The sequence below is a fragment of the Rhinopithecus bieti genome, unplaced genomic scaffold (assembly GCF_001698545.2).
Source record: "Rhinopithecus bieti isolate Rb0 unplaced genomic scaffold, ASM169854v2 scaffold_77291, whole genome shotgun sequence".
Classification (NCBI taxonomy): Eukaryota; Metazoa; Chordata; class Mammalia; order Primates; family Cercopithecidae; genus Rhinopithecus; species Rhinopithecus bieti.
In genome coordinates this window covers 984,750-1,004,918 of record NW_016829743.1, presented here as the reverse complement: position 1 = coordinate 1,004,918, position 20,169 = coordinate 984,750, and the positions used below count along the sequence as shown (strand labels likewise).

Here is a 20,169-nt window from a genome sequence, read left to right as displayed (position 1 = left end):
CCAGGATGTCAATATCCAGTCCTGTCCAACCTTTCTATTCTCTGTTCCCTCCCCAAGTCCTACACAGCCCTATATTCCAGTCCCACTGATTGTCAAGCGTTCTCACTCTTCTGTGCCTTTACAAAGGCTATTCCTCTGCCTAGGATAGTTTCCCTTCCTTGACTGGCTCCCCACCTTTACCTGCTGTGTGACTGTTGTGCACATTACTAAAGCATTCTATGCTTGAGTTCCCTGGTCTATAAAACAGAGCTAACAGTACTACCTAATTCATAGAATTGTAGAGAACTAAACAGTCCACCTAGAGGGCTTAGAGCAGTGCCTGGCACATAGTGAATACTATTATTATTATTACCACCATCTGTAAGGGTCCTGAGGACTCCCTTCCAATATGTGGCATTTGTCCCAGCACACGATATTAGCGTTCACTAAATGTTTGTGGCCTTGAATGCACCATCTTCCTTTGTGCTACCACAATAACCAACACATAGCTTTATCACAGAACTTATCACATCATATGGCAACTATTTCTTTACTTGTCTGCCTCACTGACTAGAAAGAACTCCTCAAGGGCAAAGGCATGTCTTCAAGAACCTTATTTTCTCAGTATCTACTTCAATGGCTGGCCTTTAGTAGCTGGCCTCAGTAAGCACTCAATAAATGCCTGAATGAATGCTGAATGCACCTCCATTCATTCAATAAGATTCTCCTCTTCTTTAAGGGTCCAGGGATTCTCCTGGCACTCTCTCAAAGACTGATAACACAGAGAAACATCTTTCAAACTTTGTTTATTCACCTGTAAAAAACTTCACACACACACACACAGAGAGAGAGAGAGAGAAAGGGGCAGACCTAAGATCCCTGTTCCAATCCCCAGACTCACCTAGGGGGTCAGCACATACATTCCATACCAAGGTGACCCAAGCCCACTATCAGGGTCTGTACCTGGGCACCAAAGGGGCAGGCAGGGGCAGTGCCCTAGGTTGAAGCTAGGTCTGGTTGGGGGCCTCCTTTGCAGGTCCATATGCCTTTTCCCAGCCTCACATTAGGGGTGTTCACAGCAGAGTGGCCTGTTCGGGGTGAGGGACTGGCTGTCGATAGGCTGGTAGCCGAGCCCTAGTAGCATCTCGGCGGCGGCGGAAGGCCAGGAATTCCTCCCGAAGGGCAGCACAGCGGGCCTCAGGGCCAGTAACATGGGCAGTGTTCAGCAGGCAGCCCTCCTCTGGAGTCTTCACACCTGCAAGAGGTGGGCAGGACAATGAGAAGAAGCCCTGAGGTTCAATGAGTGAAGAGTTCAGGTGTGAAGCTTGTTAGGCCCTTCCAGTACAGATGTCCCAAGGAGGCAAGGTACAGTCTAGGGCAGAGAAGCCTGGGAGACAGGGCCTGACTGGGTCCTAAGGTGGCAGGGGGGATGTAGGACAGCATGGCCGAGATGCCTGCCTTTCCCCAGGGCTCACACACCTAGCTCCCGCTCAGCTTCAGGTCTGAGCCGGGAGCTGGCCAAGCCCAGGTGCAATGTCTCCAGCAATTCCACGTCCCCAGGGAATTCTGAGTCCCACTCATAGTTCTCGTCCACAGAAGTATTCCTCCTGTAAAAAAAGACAAACATATGGTGTGGGTGGAGGAATAGAAGCTGTTCAGAAAAGTCTGAATTCAGGGACCACAAACTCACATTAGGCCATGGGTTTCCCCTGAAAAATCCCTGGTCCTCAGCAAAAGTTTCTAAAAGGAGACAAGGTTTCCTGTTCCCAGGGTGGGAGTGGAGCAGAGAAGGCGCAGGGTATTGGGAGAGGGGTGAGGTCTGTGGCAGGACTGAGGCAGAGGCAGGGACGGGCAGGGACTGCTCTCACCTCTTGCTGACTGTCACCACATGCTCCCTTCGGGGCCATCTCTCAGGGCCACTGGCCCAGCTGCTGGTGTCTCCTGGAGCAGGGCTGAGGTAGCTGCCTCCAGCAGAGGGGGCTGTGGAGGGGGGCCGCAGGAACGAAGCGCTGCCTCGCCCGCTGCTCTGGCTGGTGAGGCTGCCTCGAGGGGCAGCAGGGAGAAGGCCTGGCAGCAGCCGCTCCCTCAGTGTCCAGTCAGCCAGGGCTGTGTAAGGGGGTTCTGCAGTGGCCACAGCCCCAGGAAGTGATTCCCTGGGGGACACAGGAGGGGTGTCTGGAGGACGAAGGAAAGATGAGGTGGGGCAGCGCCGGGTATCCATGTAATCTGGGGGTGCAGCAGGGCTGGGCTCCTCAAGAGGGGGCCAGTCCCCATCCACATTCATCTCTCGGAAGAAGGGCAGACTCAGGTACTGGAGTAGGGGTCCAGGACCTGGCAAGGGACTGGGTGGAGCTGCTGGAGGGGGCGCCACAGGGCTGATGTCTTCAATGCAGAGGGGCTGGGGTGCCCCACTGGGGCTGCTGCTGCTACAGTCAAAGGACCGGGCGAGACACTGGGCTGGAGTCCGAGGTTCTGCCTGCTCCGGGCCTGACCTTTCCTGGGGGGCCACCACAGTGGGCCCCATCACAAAGCGCCCATCTGGGCCCCGGCAAATGGGCTCCAGGGGTAAGGGTCCCCGGCTAGGCGGAGGATCTGGGTGGGGGCTGGGAGTTCCGGCAAGATTCCCCCAGAGCAGACTCTGGCGCAGGCTGGGAACTGGGGAACCCTGGAGCTTCAGCTTCGCCACGCTGTCAGGACTGCCTGAGCCCAGAGCAGAGCTGGGGAAGGACAGGAGATCAGGGTCTGTGGTAGGGGCAGGTCCCCCTCCCAGGAGCCAGCATCAGGCCTTGAGAGGTTTGGTGAACAACAGAGCAGAGCTAGGGAGAACAAGCGAGGAAAGGACCAACAGGTGGAAGGGGTGGAGGGAAGGCACAGGCCATACTGGACTGGCCTCAGGCTGGGGCCACTGCACATCCCTTCTTACCCTCTCCCACTTTTGTTCCTCTCCCACCCCTAACATCCCCCCAGTAAAGAGGCAAAAAAGGAAGCAGAGGATACTGGCATGTACAATGGAAAAGCAGAAGAAAGCCAAGGAGGTGGAGGCACTTACGGTGCAGCTGACGTCCCGGTCGGAGAGAAGATAAGAGGTGGATCTGGAAGGGCACGAGAATAATAGGTGACACAGGCAAAAAACCAGGCCCTCCAGGCGCAGACTCTCTCACCCAACACCAGACGCGCAACGCCATCCGGGTGGGAAAAGCGTAGGCAGGACCAGATGCAGGACTAAGAGAATGCACCTGGATCACACAGGCGCGAGGATTTGCCCCCAGGTAGGAGGGACTTAAGGAGGGGCGGGGCCTTTCGGTGCGCTAGGCCCAAGTGCGCAGGAGGAGGGCTGAGAGTGGAGGGGGGGGCTTACCTTGGCGGAGGCGCTTGCGGCGGCGGCGGGTAGCCCTGCGCCGGTTCATGAGGCAGGCGGCCAGGATGCTCACGAGGATGGCCACGCCTAGAAAGCAGACCCCGCCCACCACGCCGGCCAGCACAGGCTGGGGCAGGAGACCCGGCAGCTGCGTGCGCGAAGGGTAGACCTCCAGACCTAGGCAGGGGGCCACGAGGGAGGGTCAGTGGACTCGGAGCCCCACCCCCCCCACCGTCCCGCAGGCCCTGGTGCTCCTCCCTCACGCCAGATGCTCACCGGAAGTGGAGACGTTGGCCGTGTTGCTGGGGTCGCTGACGTAGCTGCCTGCGAAGGCCACGAGGCGGAACTCATAGAGAACATCCTGCGATGGGGATGGAGTGCCAGGAGGGAGGTCAGGGCCCAGCACCGCCCATCCCAGCGGTGCGCGGAAAGACTGTGCAGGTGGGACGGAAGGGTGAGGTAGGATGCGGAGATGAAGAGTTCAAATCAAGATGAGAAGATAGGGTTTGGGGAATGGAGAAGGACACAGGAGAGCCCCTAGGAGGCTGCTCCCTGTATTGCCTCTTGCACATACCTTGATGAGGCCTGGCACCAGCAGCTCTGTTTCTGTGCCTGCCACAGCTGGGTCCAGCACCTCCCAGCCCTGGGAGCCTTGCCGTCCTTCCAAGACGTAGCCATCCAGTCTCTTAGGGACCAGCTCTGGGGGATCCCAATGTAGGAGTACCCCCCGGGGTGTCCTCACTGCCACCAGACCCCGTGGAGGGGACAGGGGAGGGGATATCTCTGTTGGGGGAAGCCTAGGTGCAGCTGGCGTGGTAGGAAGCCCTGCATGGGACAGAAAGGCAGGTCAGAGCAAGGATTCCCAGCGCCCCTCCCCTGGCCTTCCACCACCCCAGTGCCCAACTCTTCTCCCAGAGCCCCTGAAGACAAGCTCAAATCATCTTCCACACACCCCTCTGGACCCCAAGCTGGCCAGCACCTCTGCCCCTTCCCACCCAGAACCTCCCATATCCTAACTTTCCTAGCGGCCCTTCCCCATCCTTGTCTCTGCTGTTCTGGGACTACAAGCCTCTCACCTTCAGGAGCAGACAAGACAATTTCGCTGAAGGGACCACTGCCCAGCTTGTTCTGAGCCAGCACGCTGAACTGGTACTGGGTGTGGGGCTGCAGCCCTGGCACTAGGAGGTGAGCAGCCCCCACAGGCACTGCCAAGGACACCCAGTCATGGTGCATTCGGTCAGGACGCTTGGCCCTGGGAGACATGAGGACATGGGGGGTACCTCATTAGCTAGGTAGACCAGAAGATCTGGGGTCCAGAGATCTAACCAGGGGTATATTGTAGGTAGACCAGAGCTCTGGTGGTCCAGAGTCTAACCAACTCCTCTCTGCTCAACCATCCAAGGTCTCAGGACCTTGGCCCTGAACTCAGAATCTGGAAACAGGGAAGCAGAGCCAGGACTGGTGAGGGATAGAGGGACAGAAGAAAGGGCAGAAGGCCAGATAGGTTCAAGGAGGAGAGGAAAGGAGGCAAGATTGGCACAGAGAAATGGCAGGAGCAGGTCACTCACAGTGGCGTGTACCAGACACTGAATCTCTGCAGATAGCCACCATCAAAGCCAGGCTCCCAGGAGACATTGGCACCCTTAGGCAAAGGCACCACGGACACATTGGTGACAACATGAGGGCTAGTGCCTGGGCAGGGGGGAATGGAGGAATAGTGGTCAGGGCCTGAGGGAGTGTAGAGAGTAGCAGGGGCCCCAAGGCCAGTGCCCTTCACCCATCATCATCCCAGGGGTCCCACACCCATGATCCCCTTTCTGGGCCTCCAAAAACGATTCCCATGTAATTTCTCCCAGCCCCTGGCCATCTCTCCAGCCACTAACCCAGCACGTAGACGTTGGTGGAGGCAGCCACGCGGGCCACAGCATTGCTGGCACTGCATTCCCAGCGCCCGTGGGCCTCCTTGGTCAATGGTCGCAGGATGAGACTGCTGTTGCTGTCCACCTGGGCCTGGCCTTGCAGCCCCCGGCCCACCTACAGAACCACTGGTGAGCCCTGAGGACACACGCAGCCACCCCTCACCAAGGGCGCCCCTCATCTCTCCAGGCAGCTCCAGTTCCTCCCCACCCTGCCTCTGACAGCCCTCTCCTTCCCACACCCTCCCTCCCACAAAATGGCTGGGGCACAAGAGGCAGGGGTGAAGTGGGCACAGGTACAGGCAGAGCGGGCTCAGGAGCCTTACCTTGGCCCAAGAGACAACAGGAGGAGGGTCCCCTTGGGCGGAGCAGGGGATGAGCAGCTCCCGCCCTACTTCTTGGAAATATTCTTCCTTGGGCTGCTCTATAAAAGCTGGGGGAGCCTGCAAGCCAGGTCTGGCATTGGGAGGGGCCCTCTCTTACATCACCGTCTAAGGTTGGCTACTCCCCCTCTCTGTGTTCCTGTCATGCCATTGTCTCACCTCACTCTCTCTCACTCCCCCTAGCTAAACACTCACCAAGCCTGTCTCCACCTCATTCTCTCTCCATCTCTCAATTCTTCTGTGGCTCTGTGTCTGTTCCCCAGTGGGTAGGGGCTGGAGGGAAATGGTGGCGTAGTAAGGGCTGGCAGGCTTAGGCAGGACTCTCAGAGATGTACAAACCTCTGCAGAACATTCTTCCTCCCAGAGCCCCAGAGAGGGAGGCAGCATGGTCAAGGTTAGTGAGAGTTGGGGCGAACAGGATATCTTACTTTTGGATGTGTGTGACTGATGTCCCACCTGCCAAGCACCACCTCTGCAGAAACCTCTGGGATGGCATCAGGCAGCTGCTGCCATGGCCACCATGGGAAACAGACTTGGAAACCCCTCCCCATATGTCTGCCCCACCCCACCCCCATCAGCCTGGCCTTAGCGCCATCTCCAGCCATCTGACTCACTGTCACCACAGGCCCCCGCCCACCCCCGGCCTAACCTTGAGCAGCACGCGGGTCACAGGGGAGGGCCCGGCGGTACCAAGACTGTTGTAGGGGGTGCAGGAGTATTCTCCCAGGGCATCCTCGTTCCCCAGGGCGATGATCAATGAGCCTTCTGTGCCCTGGGACCAGCCAGGGAACTGGAAGGAAGAGGAGATGACAGCTCAACATCCTCTCAATCTCAATCTCCTCTGAGAGAGGAGCTCAGCAGAGACAAGCCTGGGATGGCAGTACAAGAGAGGGGGCAGGACGAGAAACCCACAGCTATGCAGAGGACTCCAGCAGCTCCATGTCTAGGCCTGACCCCTCTCCGATTTCCAGTGCTTCCTTTCTCTCCTGCCTACAGAGGGACCCCTCCCAATAGTGTGAGGCTGTGACTGCACAACTCCAGGGGGTGCCACTCACAGAAAATACACTGTGAATGGCCACCCCTGGAATTGGGCTGCATGGGGCTTCCTGCCTGCTGGGACTTCACCTGGCTCCCTTCCCAGCACTCCACAACTAAGTTCAGCGTCTTCCACCCCAAACCAGCTCCTATTTCTCTATGAAAGGGCCCACCGTCCTCCTTGCTGAAGTCTGCCTCCGTACGTTCCCTCACTCCCCCTAGCGAAATACTAAGCCAGTCATCCTGAGAGGTCCCTTTTGTCGGGGCATGAGCCCATTCATCTTCATGTCCTCCTCTCTAAATTAGACTCCACAACTCTCACCTGGGCCATTTCAGCAGCTTCAGAACCCCTCTTCCTATGTCCAGTATCTCCTGCTACATTCCACTGGATAAGCTCAATCCCTGATCACAGTTCTGATGCTATCACACCAATGCTCAACAAACTCCAGCGGCTCCAACTGCCTGTAGACTTTTCTCTTAAACAGTCAACAAAGATATACTGAGTACTATTGTTGTAGAAGCCCCAGGTACACTACGATGAAAAGATGGCAATACTGGGCCTGAAAAAATTTATAGTCTCTGCAGACAAAAGATCCCGATTGCCTTGGAATGAAGCAATGGTAACCTGGCATTCACAGTTCTTCCTTTTGATGCTAACCTGTCTTTCCAGCTTTCTCTGCACCATTCATGTCCCTACAGGCACTCCAGCTTCCACCCAATTGGATGATCCATGATTCCATAACGCATGATTCCATAAACACACTATACTACTTCCTGCCTCTTGATCCTGGTTTCTGCAAGGGAATGACTGTCTCCTCTTTGAGGCCCATCACCAGAGTCCCAGAATCTGTTGCTGGTCTATCCTCAACCACCCTAAAAGAAAGGCATGAGTTCCATCCATGGCCTTCCAGACAGTGTTGCTATCCTCTGCCCAGGCAGTGCCCACTTGAAGGATGGATGCCTCCTTGCCCCTGCCCCCAACCCAGTATCCCACACAGCACCTGGTGAGAAGTGTGTGTTCCCCCGGGACACACAATTCCCCAATCATCACACGAAAGAACCTTCGGTTCTGCTTCTTGACTCTTTGCCATCATTTTCCCCAGAGATCATCTCTTTTCTTTCCCCAGAGAAGACACAAAACCACCACCTTAAACCATGGAAATTTTTCCTCAGCGGTTTTAAGTAGTCTCCTGTGCAACATGTCTCATAACACAAATTAAATTCACAAAAGATATGTGTCCCCAGTCACAGAATTGAATTAAACTGAGCTAACTCCACCCTGCTGTCCTGAGCAAAATAACACCAAGCTGTACTGCCCCAAGCCTGTACCTTGTCCAGCTGCAGGGCCTTTCCATCCTTGGTCCAGCTGACAAAGAGCAGTGGGGGGTTGGCACGAACCGGGCAGCGGATCACCCCCGGCATGCCTATGGGCAGGGGCGTCTCAGGAGGCATAGCTGTCACCTGGGCTGGGTCTGGGGGAAAGTAGTGGCAAGTTGGGGGAGAGGGGCTTGGCCTGGCCCAGGGGAAGGGAGCAGGCTGTGGGAGAAGCTGGGGTCAGGGGCTTACAGAGCACAGTGAGGTAGGCAGAGGCTGAGGGTGGATGCAGGAGGCCATTGCTGGGCACACAGGTGTAGCAGCCGGCATCATCAGGCTGGGTGGCCTGCAGCCGCAGGCTCCCGTCCACCAGAATCCGCACCCGGGACCGCAGGTGGCTGCAATGTGGCATGTGTGAGGAGGGGTCCAGGCCTTCAGCCAAGCGGCTCTTCAGAGACTATGAATTCCCCACCTCCACCCTCCTAATGAGGGTGACCCCACCTAATGTGGAAGACATTGGTGTTGTCCTGGAACCAGCTGTAGGTGAGATTAGCAGGGTATGCCTCAGCGTGGCAGGCCAAGGAAACATCCTGGGAAGCATTGACTGTGCAGTTCTTGGGGGGCACCACGATGACTGGGGGTCCTGTGGGGTGCACAGAGGGAGGAAGGTGGCCTCAGCCCACAGTCTTCCCAGAACCCTGAGGTCACCTCTACAATCCTTCCCAGCTCTGCCCTCTGGAATCCTAGGGCTCATTGTTACAGGGCTTTGGGGAATGGAAACAGAAGCTTCCACCTGTATGTTAACAAGAATTCATCCTCTCCCTGAGACGCATTCCTCTTTCCAAATTCTCTCTGTTCCATCAAGAGCAACCCCATTCATGCGGTTCCACTGCCTAGGAATGGTGTGTGTGTTTGGGGGAGTCAGTTTAACTCTGCTCATTTACCATTTGTATCCCTGCTTGTCACCTCTTGAATTACTTCTCTGTCTCTGACCCTAACCCAGGTGCCCAATACCTCACCTCAAGATGCTGCAGCAGCCCCTGACTCCAGGCTCCCCTGCGGCTGCCACTCTACTCGCCATTCATATAGAAACAGCCCCTTGAGCCACAGAACACTTCTGCTCAGGAACGTGCAACAGCACCTGGCTCCTACTACACTAAGCTCAAACCCAGCCGTGTGGACCCCTGCGATCCAAACGCTCCCTACCTGGCCAGCCATCTTTCCATGTCAGCCCTCATGAACTCTTTCAGGTCAGTGTGGGCAACCAATTCAACCATAGGTCACAGCCCCCTTGCATAGGTAACCCTGAAGCCCAGCCCTCCCGCCAGAGAGCACCTAGCACTAGCACCCCATCTCCATGCCTTTGCTCCCTGCACCCCCAGTCTGGAATGTCCCTCCCAAGGGCCTGGCCACGCCACATACCTCCTGCAAAAGCACCTCTGCTACTACAGTTCCACTACTTCTTCCCCTCTCTGGGCCGGTACCGCATGAGCAGTCAGTAAGAAGAGGTCATGATGCGAGCTGACACAACAGAGCACTGACTGCATGCGGGACACTGAGTGCTAAGCACTTTACCTGCACGACCTCATTTAATCCTGACCAAAAGCTTGGCAGTGGGAATTGTCTCCATTTTATGGATGAAGAAATGAAGGCTCAGAGGCAGACAGATTGTGAGGTGATTGCCCAAGGACAGCAGGAGAGGCAACGTTCCCATTAGGCTTCCTTATGCCACAGACGACACTTTAACCATTACCAGGCACTGCCTTTCTTACAGTACCTCGGACAGCAACACTTCCCTGTTTCCCCAATTAGTCCCACTTCCCCACAAAGATAATAGGCTCTATGAAGGCACAGTCCAGGCCTTCTACTTCTCAGTTTCCCTTCTAAAGGAAGGATCTTGGCCAGGAATACCATGTGCCTGTGACTGGGCTCAGCTGGACTTAAGTAAATTCTTGTAACAGACCTGAGAGGTAGACATGAGTCTCTTTATAAAGATGAAGAAACTGGGACTCAAGGAGTTAGCCGGTTCACAGCCTAACACAAGCACCCATGTCCTTTCCACTATAACACACTACTGGGCACTAAGATCGCTTTGTCTGCTTACCAAGCCTTTTAAAATTAAGGTGCTGGTTTCAGAGCGACAGCCTGCATTGGGAGCCCCCTCAGCTTCCACGGGCCCCGCCCTCAGGCACAGATATTCCTATCTTGCTGTGAACCAATTCAACCATAGGTCACAGCCCCCTTGCATAGGTAACCCTGAAGCCCAGCCCTCCCGCCAGAGAGCACCTAGCACTAGCAGCTGGGTGGCGTGGGTGGCGCTGCCCTCAGTGCTGGAGGCTTGGCAGGTGTAGACCCCAGAGCTGCCTCGCTCTACCCGGCGGATCCGCAGTGTCCCGTTCTGCACCTAGGGAAGAAGTGGGTGAGGAAGAGTCCTTTCCCCTGCCAGCGTCAGATCCTGCACTTCTGAGGCTGGCCAGCAGAGGGAGGCAGCACCCCAGGCTCGGGGCAAACAATGCCAACCCCCTCTTTGGCCCATCTTCTAGCCTGGCCTATGCCTCCTCTGTCCTCTGGCCCCACTGCCAGGCCCCCACCTTCCCTTCACACTCTATATGGCTCACTCTATCCACCCCCAGGACTCACTTGCACCTGGCCCTGGCCCTGGCCAAGGTCCTTTCCTCGGAGCTTCCACGTCACACGAGGCAGGGGGCTCCCACGGGCCACACAACGCAGGGTCACAGGCTCCAGTTCCTGCACTTCCAACACAGCAGGAGGTGTCTCCTGGAATTGAGGGGGCGCTGCAAGGGAGACAGGCATCAGGGGCCCCAGAGGGGCTGTCAACGCAAAGAGCAGTGTCCGAGGGCCAGGGAGACGACTCAGGGCTCCAGCCTGCTGCCCACCCACCAGCCCCGCCTCATAGGAATGCTCAGCCCGGGGCCACCCTGTCTGCTGCACCCGGGCCAAGTGAGGATTCTATCAACCCACCCCCACACACTGGCCTGGGGCTGAACCCAGGCTGGATGTCCAGAGCCGGCGGGGAGAGCCAAGTCCCCTCAGGAGGAGCACTGTTCTGGGAGTGAGGAGGGCTGGGTCCTAGACTCTGCTCTGCCACTAATCAGTGGCATGACCCAGCCTCACCTATGCAGTGGGAATGATTATGACCTCCCTCCTACTTAGGAGTGAGACAGAAATAATAAGGGCCTGGGTGAAAAGGTATTTTGAAAACACAAAGTGCTATATGTATGTGAGCTATGTTTCACTCAAGGCCCAAGAGCCCCATCTCTCCCACCCACTTCCCTGGCCAGGGAAGCAGGAGGGAAGAGAAAGAGGGAGTTCCTGACACAGAGCCTAGAAGACTGATTGGATTTATATTTGAAGAACTGAAAAGGGCAGGAGTATGGGGGAGGGGTGAGATGCAACTACTAAGTGAGCAAACAAGGACTCTCAGGAAGGGTGGGGCATCAGAGTCGTTTGTGGGATAGAAATAGAACTCCCTCTTCCCTTTTCTCCCACCAGCCAGAGTCCCCATCCTCCTCCTCCCTGTCCTTCTCCACCACCTGCCCCACAGCCTCATACAATTGACTGTCAGATGCACCCAGGAGCCGTTAGCAAAATCGTCTTCAGGGATGTGCTGGTCCAGGAAGAACACGCGGCACTCGTACCAGCCCTGGTCTTCCACCCGGAGACCCTCGATCTGGAGAGAGGCCCCCTTCTGCAGCCGGACTCGTCCTGGGGGAGGAGCCCTGAATCAAGGGTGCTGAAGGAACCCCATGGAAGCCCCAGTCCCCTGGTCACACTGGTAATTCTTAGAGGTAAGAACAGGCTCAGTCTCTCCCAATTACTCTGACGGTGTGAGGTCCACAGAGATGCAGATGGGGTTGGGGTCATTCAGGACAGGTCCCTCCATTCAGCCCCTCTGACCGCTCTTGCTGTTCAACAGCTGGGACCCTGTCTACACAAAGAGAAACCAAGGGGACAGCAGGTGGACAAAACCTTCCCCCCGAACTGCACTCGGTGTCCAGGACTGTTGGGGAAGGAGGTGAAGAGCCAGCACGTAGTCTCCTCTGGACTCTTACAGGATCTGGGCTTTTTTTGTAGGGGAAGGTGTGAGCTCCTGGGAGTACTCCTGATAGAGGATTGTTTCCCTGAAAACCTCAGCAGTGTTTGAGGCCCTAGCAGGGGAACCCAGACCCCGCCTGCCAAAGCCCCTAATCCCTCAGGGCTATTATCAGCAGCCTAAGCGCCTTAGGGTGGCCAGAGTCCAGCCCAGCAAGCAGCAAAGTCAGCAGCCTCCTCACCCCATCCTTTCCATGCCCCGGGGCACTCAGGCCCCAGCTGGCTGACCACATACAGTTCCACAAAGCCACACAACCACAGCACAACCAGACACCTCAATCCCGCTCTTAGTCAGCATCCACACCACACTGCCAGGCTCAGACCAAGGGTGCCTACCCAAGCCCTCAGCACCCTCCCTGGATGCAATTGTGCACCCCAAACGGCTTCATGGGTCCCTGGCAGTGTAGCCTCGTGATACAGGCACACACTTAGGAGCCAGATAGACCTAGGCATGAGTCCAGCTCGACTGTGTACTCTTTTGGACAAGTTACTTAACCTCTCTTAATTTCAGTTTCCTCATCTGTAAAAAGAAGAGAAACAAAATTGAGGTGGGGTGGAGGAGAGAAATAATGTAGGGAAGGCATGTAGCATGGTGCCTGGCATCACCGGATGCTCAGATAAGTTGTTGAACAAATAAATGAGGTCTAGATTTGAAATCAGAAAGCTGCACTCAAGTCCTGGCCCTGTCCCTAAACTGATCACACATCATCTTCCTTTTCTCTCCCTGCATCAGTGAACAGCACCACCACACACCAAGTTACCTTATCAGGAACCTGGCATCTCCTAGATTCCTCAATTACCTCCCATATCTACTTGCTCATTAGGTTTTTCAAATCCTACCTCCTAAACATTTCCCCTTCTCTGCTGTCCTCACCTTTACATGTGTGGCATGTCTCACCTGGGTTTCTCCAACAGCCTACTTGCAGGTCTCCCTGCCTCCAGCCTCCTCCCCTCTACATCACATTGCTCATCCCCACCTTGACCTCCGCTATGAACAAATGGAACTTTCTTTTTTTTTTTTAGAGACAGGGTCTCACTCTGTTGCCCAGGCTGGAGGGCAGTGGTTTGATGGTGGCTCACTGCAGCCTCGAACTCCTGGGCTCAAGTGATCCTTCTGCCTCATCCTCTCAAGTAGCTTGTTTACAGGCAAGTGTCACCATGCCTGGCTAATTATTTAACTTTTGAAGAGAGGGGTCTTGCTATATTGCCCAGGCTAGTTTCAAACTCTTGGCCTCAAGGGATCCTCCTGCCTCAGCCTCCCAAAGTGCTGGGATTAAGCTGTGAGTCACTGTGCCTGGCTGCATTTTCTGAATCTTATGTTGTATGCAAATGTTGCTCCAAGTCCCTTTGCATAGTGTCCACCTCAGCTCTTCCTAATACTAGAAATTCCGAAGCTGTGAATGTGCTCAGCCCCTCCAATTTGCTTCCATTCTACCTCTAGAGTGATCTATTTCAGAAAGAAGAGAAAAGAAGGATCAAGTTGAGGCAGGCTTTGTGATCTTAGGCAAGAGTCTTTTTGTACTTAGAATGAGTTCCAGGGTGTGGATTCTCTAGGATGGGTGGACCTGCTTAAAGGGCTAGGTGATGAAATCCCCACCCGGGAGATAAGACTAGGCCTAGTGGGTAAATATTTAACATAATCATACCCTTCTACCTACTGTCAGGCTTCCTCAAGAAGGCTAATCTGCCTGGCTGCTGAACCCTGCAGACCCCAGACTGCAACCTCTTCTATGTCCCACATGACACTTTTCATTATTGTGATCTTCTACCTCCACAAAGAAGGAAGAAGAGGGAAGGAAGATTGAGTGTGGAATACGGGCCATGTAATAGTAGGCATCACCATATTTAATCCTCCCAAGAATTCTATTGTAGCTTAAGGAATTAATGTTAAGTTTCTTTCCAAAATCACATGGCTAGTAGGTGACAAAGCCAGGCTTCTTTCTCCAGACGCAGCATGCTTTCCATGGATACGGGTGTTAGGACCAAGTGCTGTTCAGGGCACTGGGCGTAATTGGTGTATTCTCACTTGGGAGATGCTGGTAGCCAATGGATAACAGTGCAAATGTTACTGAGAATATCCAAAGAAGCATACTGCGTGTCCTAGCTTTTCTGACAGTTGGACTGCTAGATCTGTAGTGTTACAGAAGAACAGGAAGATTGCCAGCAGGGCAGCCCTGAGTCCTCCTGAGTCCTGGGCCCACCTCCTGGAGGCCTCCCTCCACCTGCAGGGCTAAAGCCTGTTGACTTCAGATCTTCCTGTACGCAGGGGTGTGTGAAGAAAACAGGAGACACAGTCTCTGCTCTCTTAAGCTCTCGGAAGGCAGGGAACCCACAGTCATCTAAATGGGCAAGTTCATGTCCACACATCCACAAAGAAGTTCAAAAAATGGTGCTAACTGCGCCCAGACATTGCACTATGAAGCAAGAAGAGTAACGAAGGCTTCTGGGAAGCTGTGACTGGGCAGAGAGTTAACAATAAAAGGTGGTGAGGGGAGGTGACTAGAGCAAGCAGGGGAGTTCTAAGTGGAGAATGAGGTCACTGATTTTTATCAAACAACTCAGGGCAGAGAAAAAAATGCACGTCCCTTCTGCTATGTGGGGCATCTTGAAAATCCCAAGAAATACAGCACAAAAGTCCATCCTGCCATTTTGATGAGTTGGTCTAAGATCCACCTTAGGAAAGCTGGTGTCAACTAAGCCTAACCTTCCTTCTGGAGGCCTGGTCATGGGTTCACACCACATAGGCACTGTGCGGGCACAGGCCAGGACACTTTACACACGGCAGCTAATTGAATCCTACTCTTTCGTCCTAGCTTGTTTTATATTGCTTTCACTCCATGGCACTCGTTGATAAATCCAGTCCCCTCTGCTAGATGCTTCTAGAGTCCTCAAAGACGGGAAGCCTTCCCTTCTGTGTGGTCCCTAATCCTCCAACAGACTCTGTCAGGGTTCCACACACATTCTAGACCACCAGCCCCACAACAGTCCCTGGCCCATCTCCCCTTCACTGCCCAGAGGGTTTATGACAGAAAAGCATTGTCCTTAGCAACCTCTACCTCCTGTTGCTTAGCAACTGCAGTTCCGAGTCCCCTACACAAAGGCTGAGAGGCCCCTTCCACACTGTGAGGCAGTAAAAGGGTTAATGGGCTCAGGGGTCTCCCTCAGGTCCCAACTCCCTCGGCCAGAGGGCCCGACTAAGAGATCCAGACTGAGGTAGGAGTGTGAACAAAGGATAGGAGTAGAGAGTAAGTACCAGAGGCTACTGCTCACAGCACCTGCAACTCAAGCAACAGCACAGACAGAAGGAAGACCCACAGGTAGACAAAGTTGCTAACCATCCAGTGGCTTCAGGCCTGACGGACCTCAAGGCAGGACACAAGCTGGAGAGAAGGAAGAGCTTCAAGTCTCCCTGGTGGAGTCGCAGGAAAAGCCCCTCTCTCTTCTGCCTCCCCTTGCCTTGCCCTCAGTCAGGCAACATTTTGAATCTGTCCAGCCTCAGCCCAGCAGCCCAAGACCCCTCCCAGGCCCGGGCAGGCGGAGGCAGGGAGGGAGGGCTGGTGGGTACAGCCGTTTTTTTCTCCACTGGTGCTAATTGGGGCCCGCTTTCATCCATTCCCACAGGGCTTGTGTAGACACATACACTCCTACCAGGCTGTTTGCCAATAACTGCCCCCAGTTTGAAAATAAACTTCCCTTCTGCATCACCTGCCTGCACCTCCTCCCCTCTCCGCTCAGCCCGCCCTGTGGCAAGGCTCAGCCAATCCCAGGGTTTCCCTCAAGATTCAAACTAAAGAGGGAAAAGGTGGGGGTCTCCCCATCAAAATCCTCCCAGGTGGCCTTTCCTGGGTCTCCCTTCTCTGAAGAGGAGGCAACAAGACTCTCTCTTACCCCTAGCCCAGACCCGTCCTTAGAGCCTCCTGCACACTGCCCTCTGAGACCTGGCACTAAACCGCTTAGATTAAGGCTCCATTCAGGATTAGGAGGAAGCAGAGCCATTGTAGCCATTCTAGGGAGCCAGCTGGGGTGCAGCAGAAGGCGCCCAGGGAGGCTACACACGATTTTAAGTCCCAACAGGTGCCACCTAAAGCAGCAACCCAGGCCAGCCCCATTCACTGACCTTTGGGGAACCTGGGCCCTCCCCAGCCACCCTCTCTGTACACCTGTGCTTCTCTACTCAGAAGCAGGCTGAGTGCCCCTGGAAAAGCAGAGAGGTCACAGCCGCACCCACCCTGCTGCCCCATCAGCCCATTCCCTAGAAGACTTGAACCCCTGAGCTAGCATTTAAGGTGATGGGGAAGGGGGAGAGGGCAGAGGAGTGAGCAGGTAGTAGAGCCAGGACCAAGGTAGGGCCAAATGGGGAGACTACAGATCAGGATGAAGTCTGGGAGGTTTCATGATGAGATCTAGAAAAAGCAGTTACAAAATTAGAATGGATACTTGGAATAGGGCTGCAGGATATCCTTTGGAACAGACCACGTGGAGTCCTAAATAGCACAGCTATAATAGTGTGTGTGTGTGTGTGTGTGTGTAAATGAATGAATCTTTCAATGAATTAACACTGCTTGGGAGCACAAACATGCTTGTTAAGCAGAGTGAAGGCAGCAGAGCTGGAGATGAGATCAGGGCAGGGACAGAGCAGTTCACAGGAGGCCTTGCCCAGCTCTACCCAGTCCACCTTTCTTGCTGATACCTGCCTACCTTCCACCTGAGGAGAACTCTTACCCACGTAATCAGGGTCAATTCGGGGAGAGTAGAGGCCGAACTGGATGAAGATGGGAAGCAGGAATCCAAAGCGCAGCCACTCGATGACATGCAGCGGGGGCCGGCCGGCCGGGGGCAGCAGGTCACAGCCCAGCACCACACTCTCCCCAGCCCGGCCCACCACCGATACCACCTCAGGCTTCCCTCGACCTGCATGATGGGTGGCATGAGGGCACAACGGGGGGCCAGGGTCAGTGCTGGAAGGGGAGGTGCCATCAGTATCTCTGTAGGCACCTTAGGACTTTGGGTGACTGGAGAAACCCCCAGTTCAGCTTCTCCAGAACCAGCCCTATTCCTCCCCTGCCCTCACATGCCCAAAGAGGAACCCTTGAGGAACACCCCCATACCCACCCCAAGGCTAACAGGGTGTTCTTGAGCCCAGGAGTCCAGCTTACCGTCAGCCCCCTGGCTGATAACCAGGCTGAGGACGGCCAGGCCGAGGCACCACACCATAGCCCAGCTGGCCTGCTCGCCCAGCCCCTCCTATCCACAGGGGCCCAGATGGAGGGGCCAAGGGATGTCCTTCTGATCAGCTCAGGGAACAGGTTTCAGCTCTCACTCATCTGTACAGTGAGGGCTTGGCTCATGTAACACCCGAGGAAGCTGCTCTCCGGAGAACCACCAGATCTAAATGCAAAGTGCAAGGCAACATGCAGAGTTGGCCAATACTGGAGCCCAGAAGAAACCCCACCATTAGAGAAAGGCACTGGGAAGAGAAAGGAGGGAGGAGCGTAATTAAGTTGGGGGTAGCGGGAAGGGGGGAATCTTGAAGCCCTGAGGAGTAAGAGCAGGGGTAGGAGTACTGGGAGAATGGTGAGTGCTGAATGCAGAGACCAGAAAGGTGAGGAAATAGGGGAGGCTGGGAGAGCTGGGAAGGTCTTAGGAAATGTGAAAGGATTCTGGGGACGCCTGCATTCTTAGAGTCTTGAAAAACTAAGCCAGAAGAGAACTGGGGTTCCTTATATACTTGGAAAAAGATTTTTGAAGGAAGTATGGTAGATCAAGACCCTCAGGCCAGGCGCGGTGGCTCAAGCCTGTAATCCCAGCACCTTGGGAAGCCGAGACGGGCGGATCACGAGGTCAAGAGATCGAGACCATCCTGGCTAACACGGTGAAACCCCGTCTCTACTAAAAAATACAAAAAAACTAGCCGGGCGAGGTGGCGGGCGCCTGTAGTCCCAGCTACTCGGGAGGCTGAGGCAGGAGAATGGCATAAACCCGGGAGACGGAGCTTGCAGTGAGCTGAGATCCGGCCACTGCACTCCAGCCTGGGTGACAGAGCGAGATTCCGTCTCAAAAAAAAAAAAAGACTCTCATGGCCCAGCCTTCTCTTGCTTCTTTCCTTACTCTTGATGCTTACAAGGTATAGCAGCAAGATGGAACCAGTGCTGTCGCCTTCACCTCACTGTGACAAATAAGGGCCCTGAGGATCTCTGTTCAGAGGCAGAGAGCCAGTCAAGGGCAAATCCAGGGCCCTTAACCCTCAGAAAGTAGTCCCCAGGACACCCCTATACAATCCCTTGTCCCATTTCCCCGGCTTCTATGAAAAACTCTGGAAACTGGGGACCCAAGGCCTTTCTCCATTCAGTCTCCCTACACTGCTTTGGCAATGAGTGAGGCACTTGGGAGAGGAGGAGCTGACTCCCCCACCTGCCGGTATGGGGGGCCCAGGCAGCATCCTCCAGGTCTGGACAGGTCCCGCGGCTGGCAGCTAGCACAACTTCCTCATGATACTGCCAAGCAGCCCTCCCACTGCCAGGCACCACCACCGAAGGACCTCACCCAAATCCCTCCCACTCACTCCCCTCCAATATCTTCGGGGTGCCAGGGTTTGTCAGGCTGTCTCTTCCCCAACCCCAGGCATGGTCCAAAAAAAGCCTATGAGTCCCTGAAGTGTACAAAATGAGCCCTGGGGCTTGGAGGGTAGGAGCTCCTGACAGCCCCACAGATCCTAGGGCAGTCTCAGAGAGCCAGAGGGTCCATGCCAGGGCCCGGCGCAGCCAAGTGGACTCTGCTCTGAGGCCTCCAACCCACTCTTGGCCACAAAGTTCAGGATAGACTATAAAACATCCTCCACAGAGTCTGATCCTTGCCTCTACATAATGATCCTGTACCGTCTAACTTCTGGCAATTCACTAGCAACAAAGCCCCCTGTTTCCCACTGCCTCCAGGCAGCTCTCCCATACTTCCCTGAAAAACCTTTTTCCAAGTATATAGGAACCCCAAGTATATAGGAACCCCCTAGTTCTCTCCTGGCTGTTTTCCAAGACCCCGAGTAACTAGGTAGCCCTAGAATTCCTCCGAGTCTCCTAATATCTTTCCAACTTCCCCGGCCTCCACTATTTCCTCACCCTTCTAGTCTCCCTACACACCACTCCCTCATCCTCCCATTATTCCCTTTCCAGTTATCGCTACTATGCACAGTCCCCCCAACAATTCCAGCTTCTCGCACCTGATCTCCAATTGCAGCAGGCCCCCTGCGCTACAAGGAACTCCCTTCTGGTCTCCCCGCCCCCCAGCCACTTCTCCCCATCCTCTCCTGCCGAGAATTCTCCTCCCTGGGATTCTCCTGCCTCAGCTCACAATACAATTCTGATACCCCACCCCCAACAATTCCTTTCTCCCTCGCATTCTACGGTCCCCTGGAACTCCTCCTTTCTCTTAGAACCCACCAAGAACTCCCCCACATGGCCTCCAGAACTCCTGCAGTTCTCCGGGAACCCCCACCCACCCGCCAAGAATTCCACTTCACTCCCCAGAACTCCCCTAGTTCTGCTCCCTCAACGAATTCCACTTCTCTCTAGAACTCCCCGCTTTCTCCTGTCCCCCATAACTCCGCACTACTCTCCATGCCCCGCCAGCACCCCACTTCTATACCCCAGTACGCCCCCTCCCTCACCTGCTCCGCACCGCTCTGCTCCACTCTCGCCGCTACACAATAGGGGGCGGACCCGCCTCCCCGCCTCGGATGCCCCGAGCGCCTCCCGTCGCCCTGGAGACCGCCAATCCCCCTCCCGCGGCGGCCAATTGGAGCCGCCAGAGGCGCGGTGAGGCGGGCGGGACCCCTGAGCGGCCTGGGAGTTGTAGTTTCAGGAGGGAAGGGTCCGGCGGCACGTGGGCTCAGGTCGCCCCCTCGTGGACCTCTGCACAGCCAAGCGTGGAAAGGCCGGTGGGTCGCTTCCCGCCGCCAGCAACAGGGGCCGCCGGGTCCGGCCAGCGCTCCAGGGCTGCGGGAGCTGGCCCCTTGCCAGGCTATTGGTACGCCATCCTTCTTTCGGAACCTACGGGCGACCCTCTCCGCTCCCCGAAC

General features: G+C 55.3%; 1 protein-coding gene across 6 annotated transcripts; it reads right to left on the bottom strand.

The window, feature by feature from the left end:
• Positions 1-768: 768 nt before the first annotated feature.
• Positions 769-19,847, bottom strand: IGSF9 (immunoglobulin superfamily member 9). 6 transcript variants are annotated; one of them, XM_017864832.1, is made up of 22 exons: positions 19,759-19,847; positions 17,255-17,486; positions 16,821-17,009; positions 11,559-11,711; positions 10,626-10,780; positions 10,272-10,389; positions 8,487-8,628; positions 8,238-8,383; positions 8,001-8,143; positions 6,286-6,426; positions 5,832-5,909; positions 5,580-5,696; positions 5,221-5,371; positions 4,906-5,029; positions 4,414-4,589; positions 3,912-4,162; positions 3,614-3,698; positions 3,338-3,514; positions 3,029-3,071; positions 1,848-2,696; positions 1,459-1,586; positions 769-1,234 (listed from the first exon to the last, which is right to left on the bottom strand). In XM_017864832.1, the coding sequence occupies exons 2-22, from the start codon at positions 17,310-17,312 to the stop codon at positions 1,053-1,055; spliced, it is 3,606 nt and encodes a 1,201-aa protein (XP_017720321.1). In that variant the 5' UTR covers positions 17,313-17,486; positions 19,759-19,847; the 3' UTR covers positions 769-1,052. The 6 variants fall into 6 exon arrangements, with proteins under 6 accessions (XP_017720321.1, XP_017720323.1, XP_017720322.1 ...); XM_017864834.1 differs by having other exon boundaries at positions 8,001-8,095; XM_017864833.1 differs by lacking the exon at positions 19,759-19,847 and adding an exon at positions 19,312-19,380.
• Between the last annotated feature and the right edge of the window lie 322 nt (positions 19,848-20,169).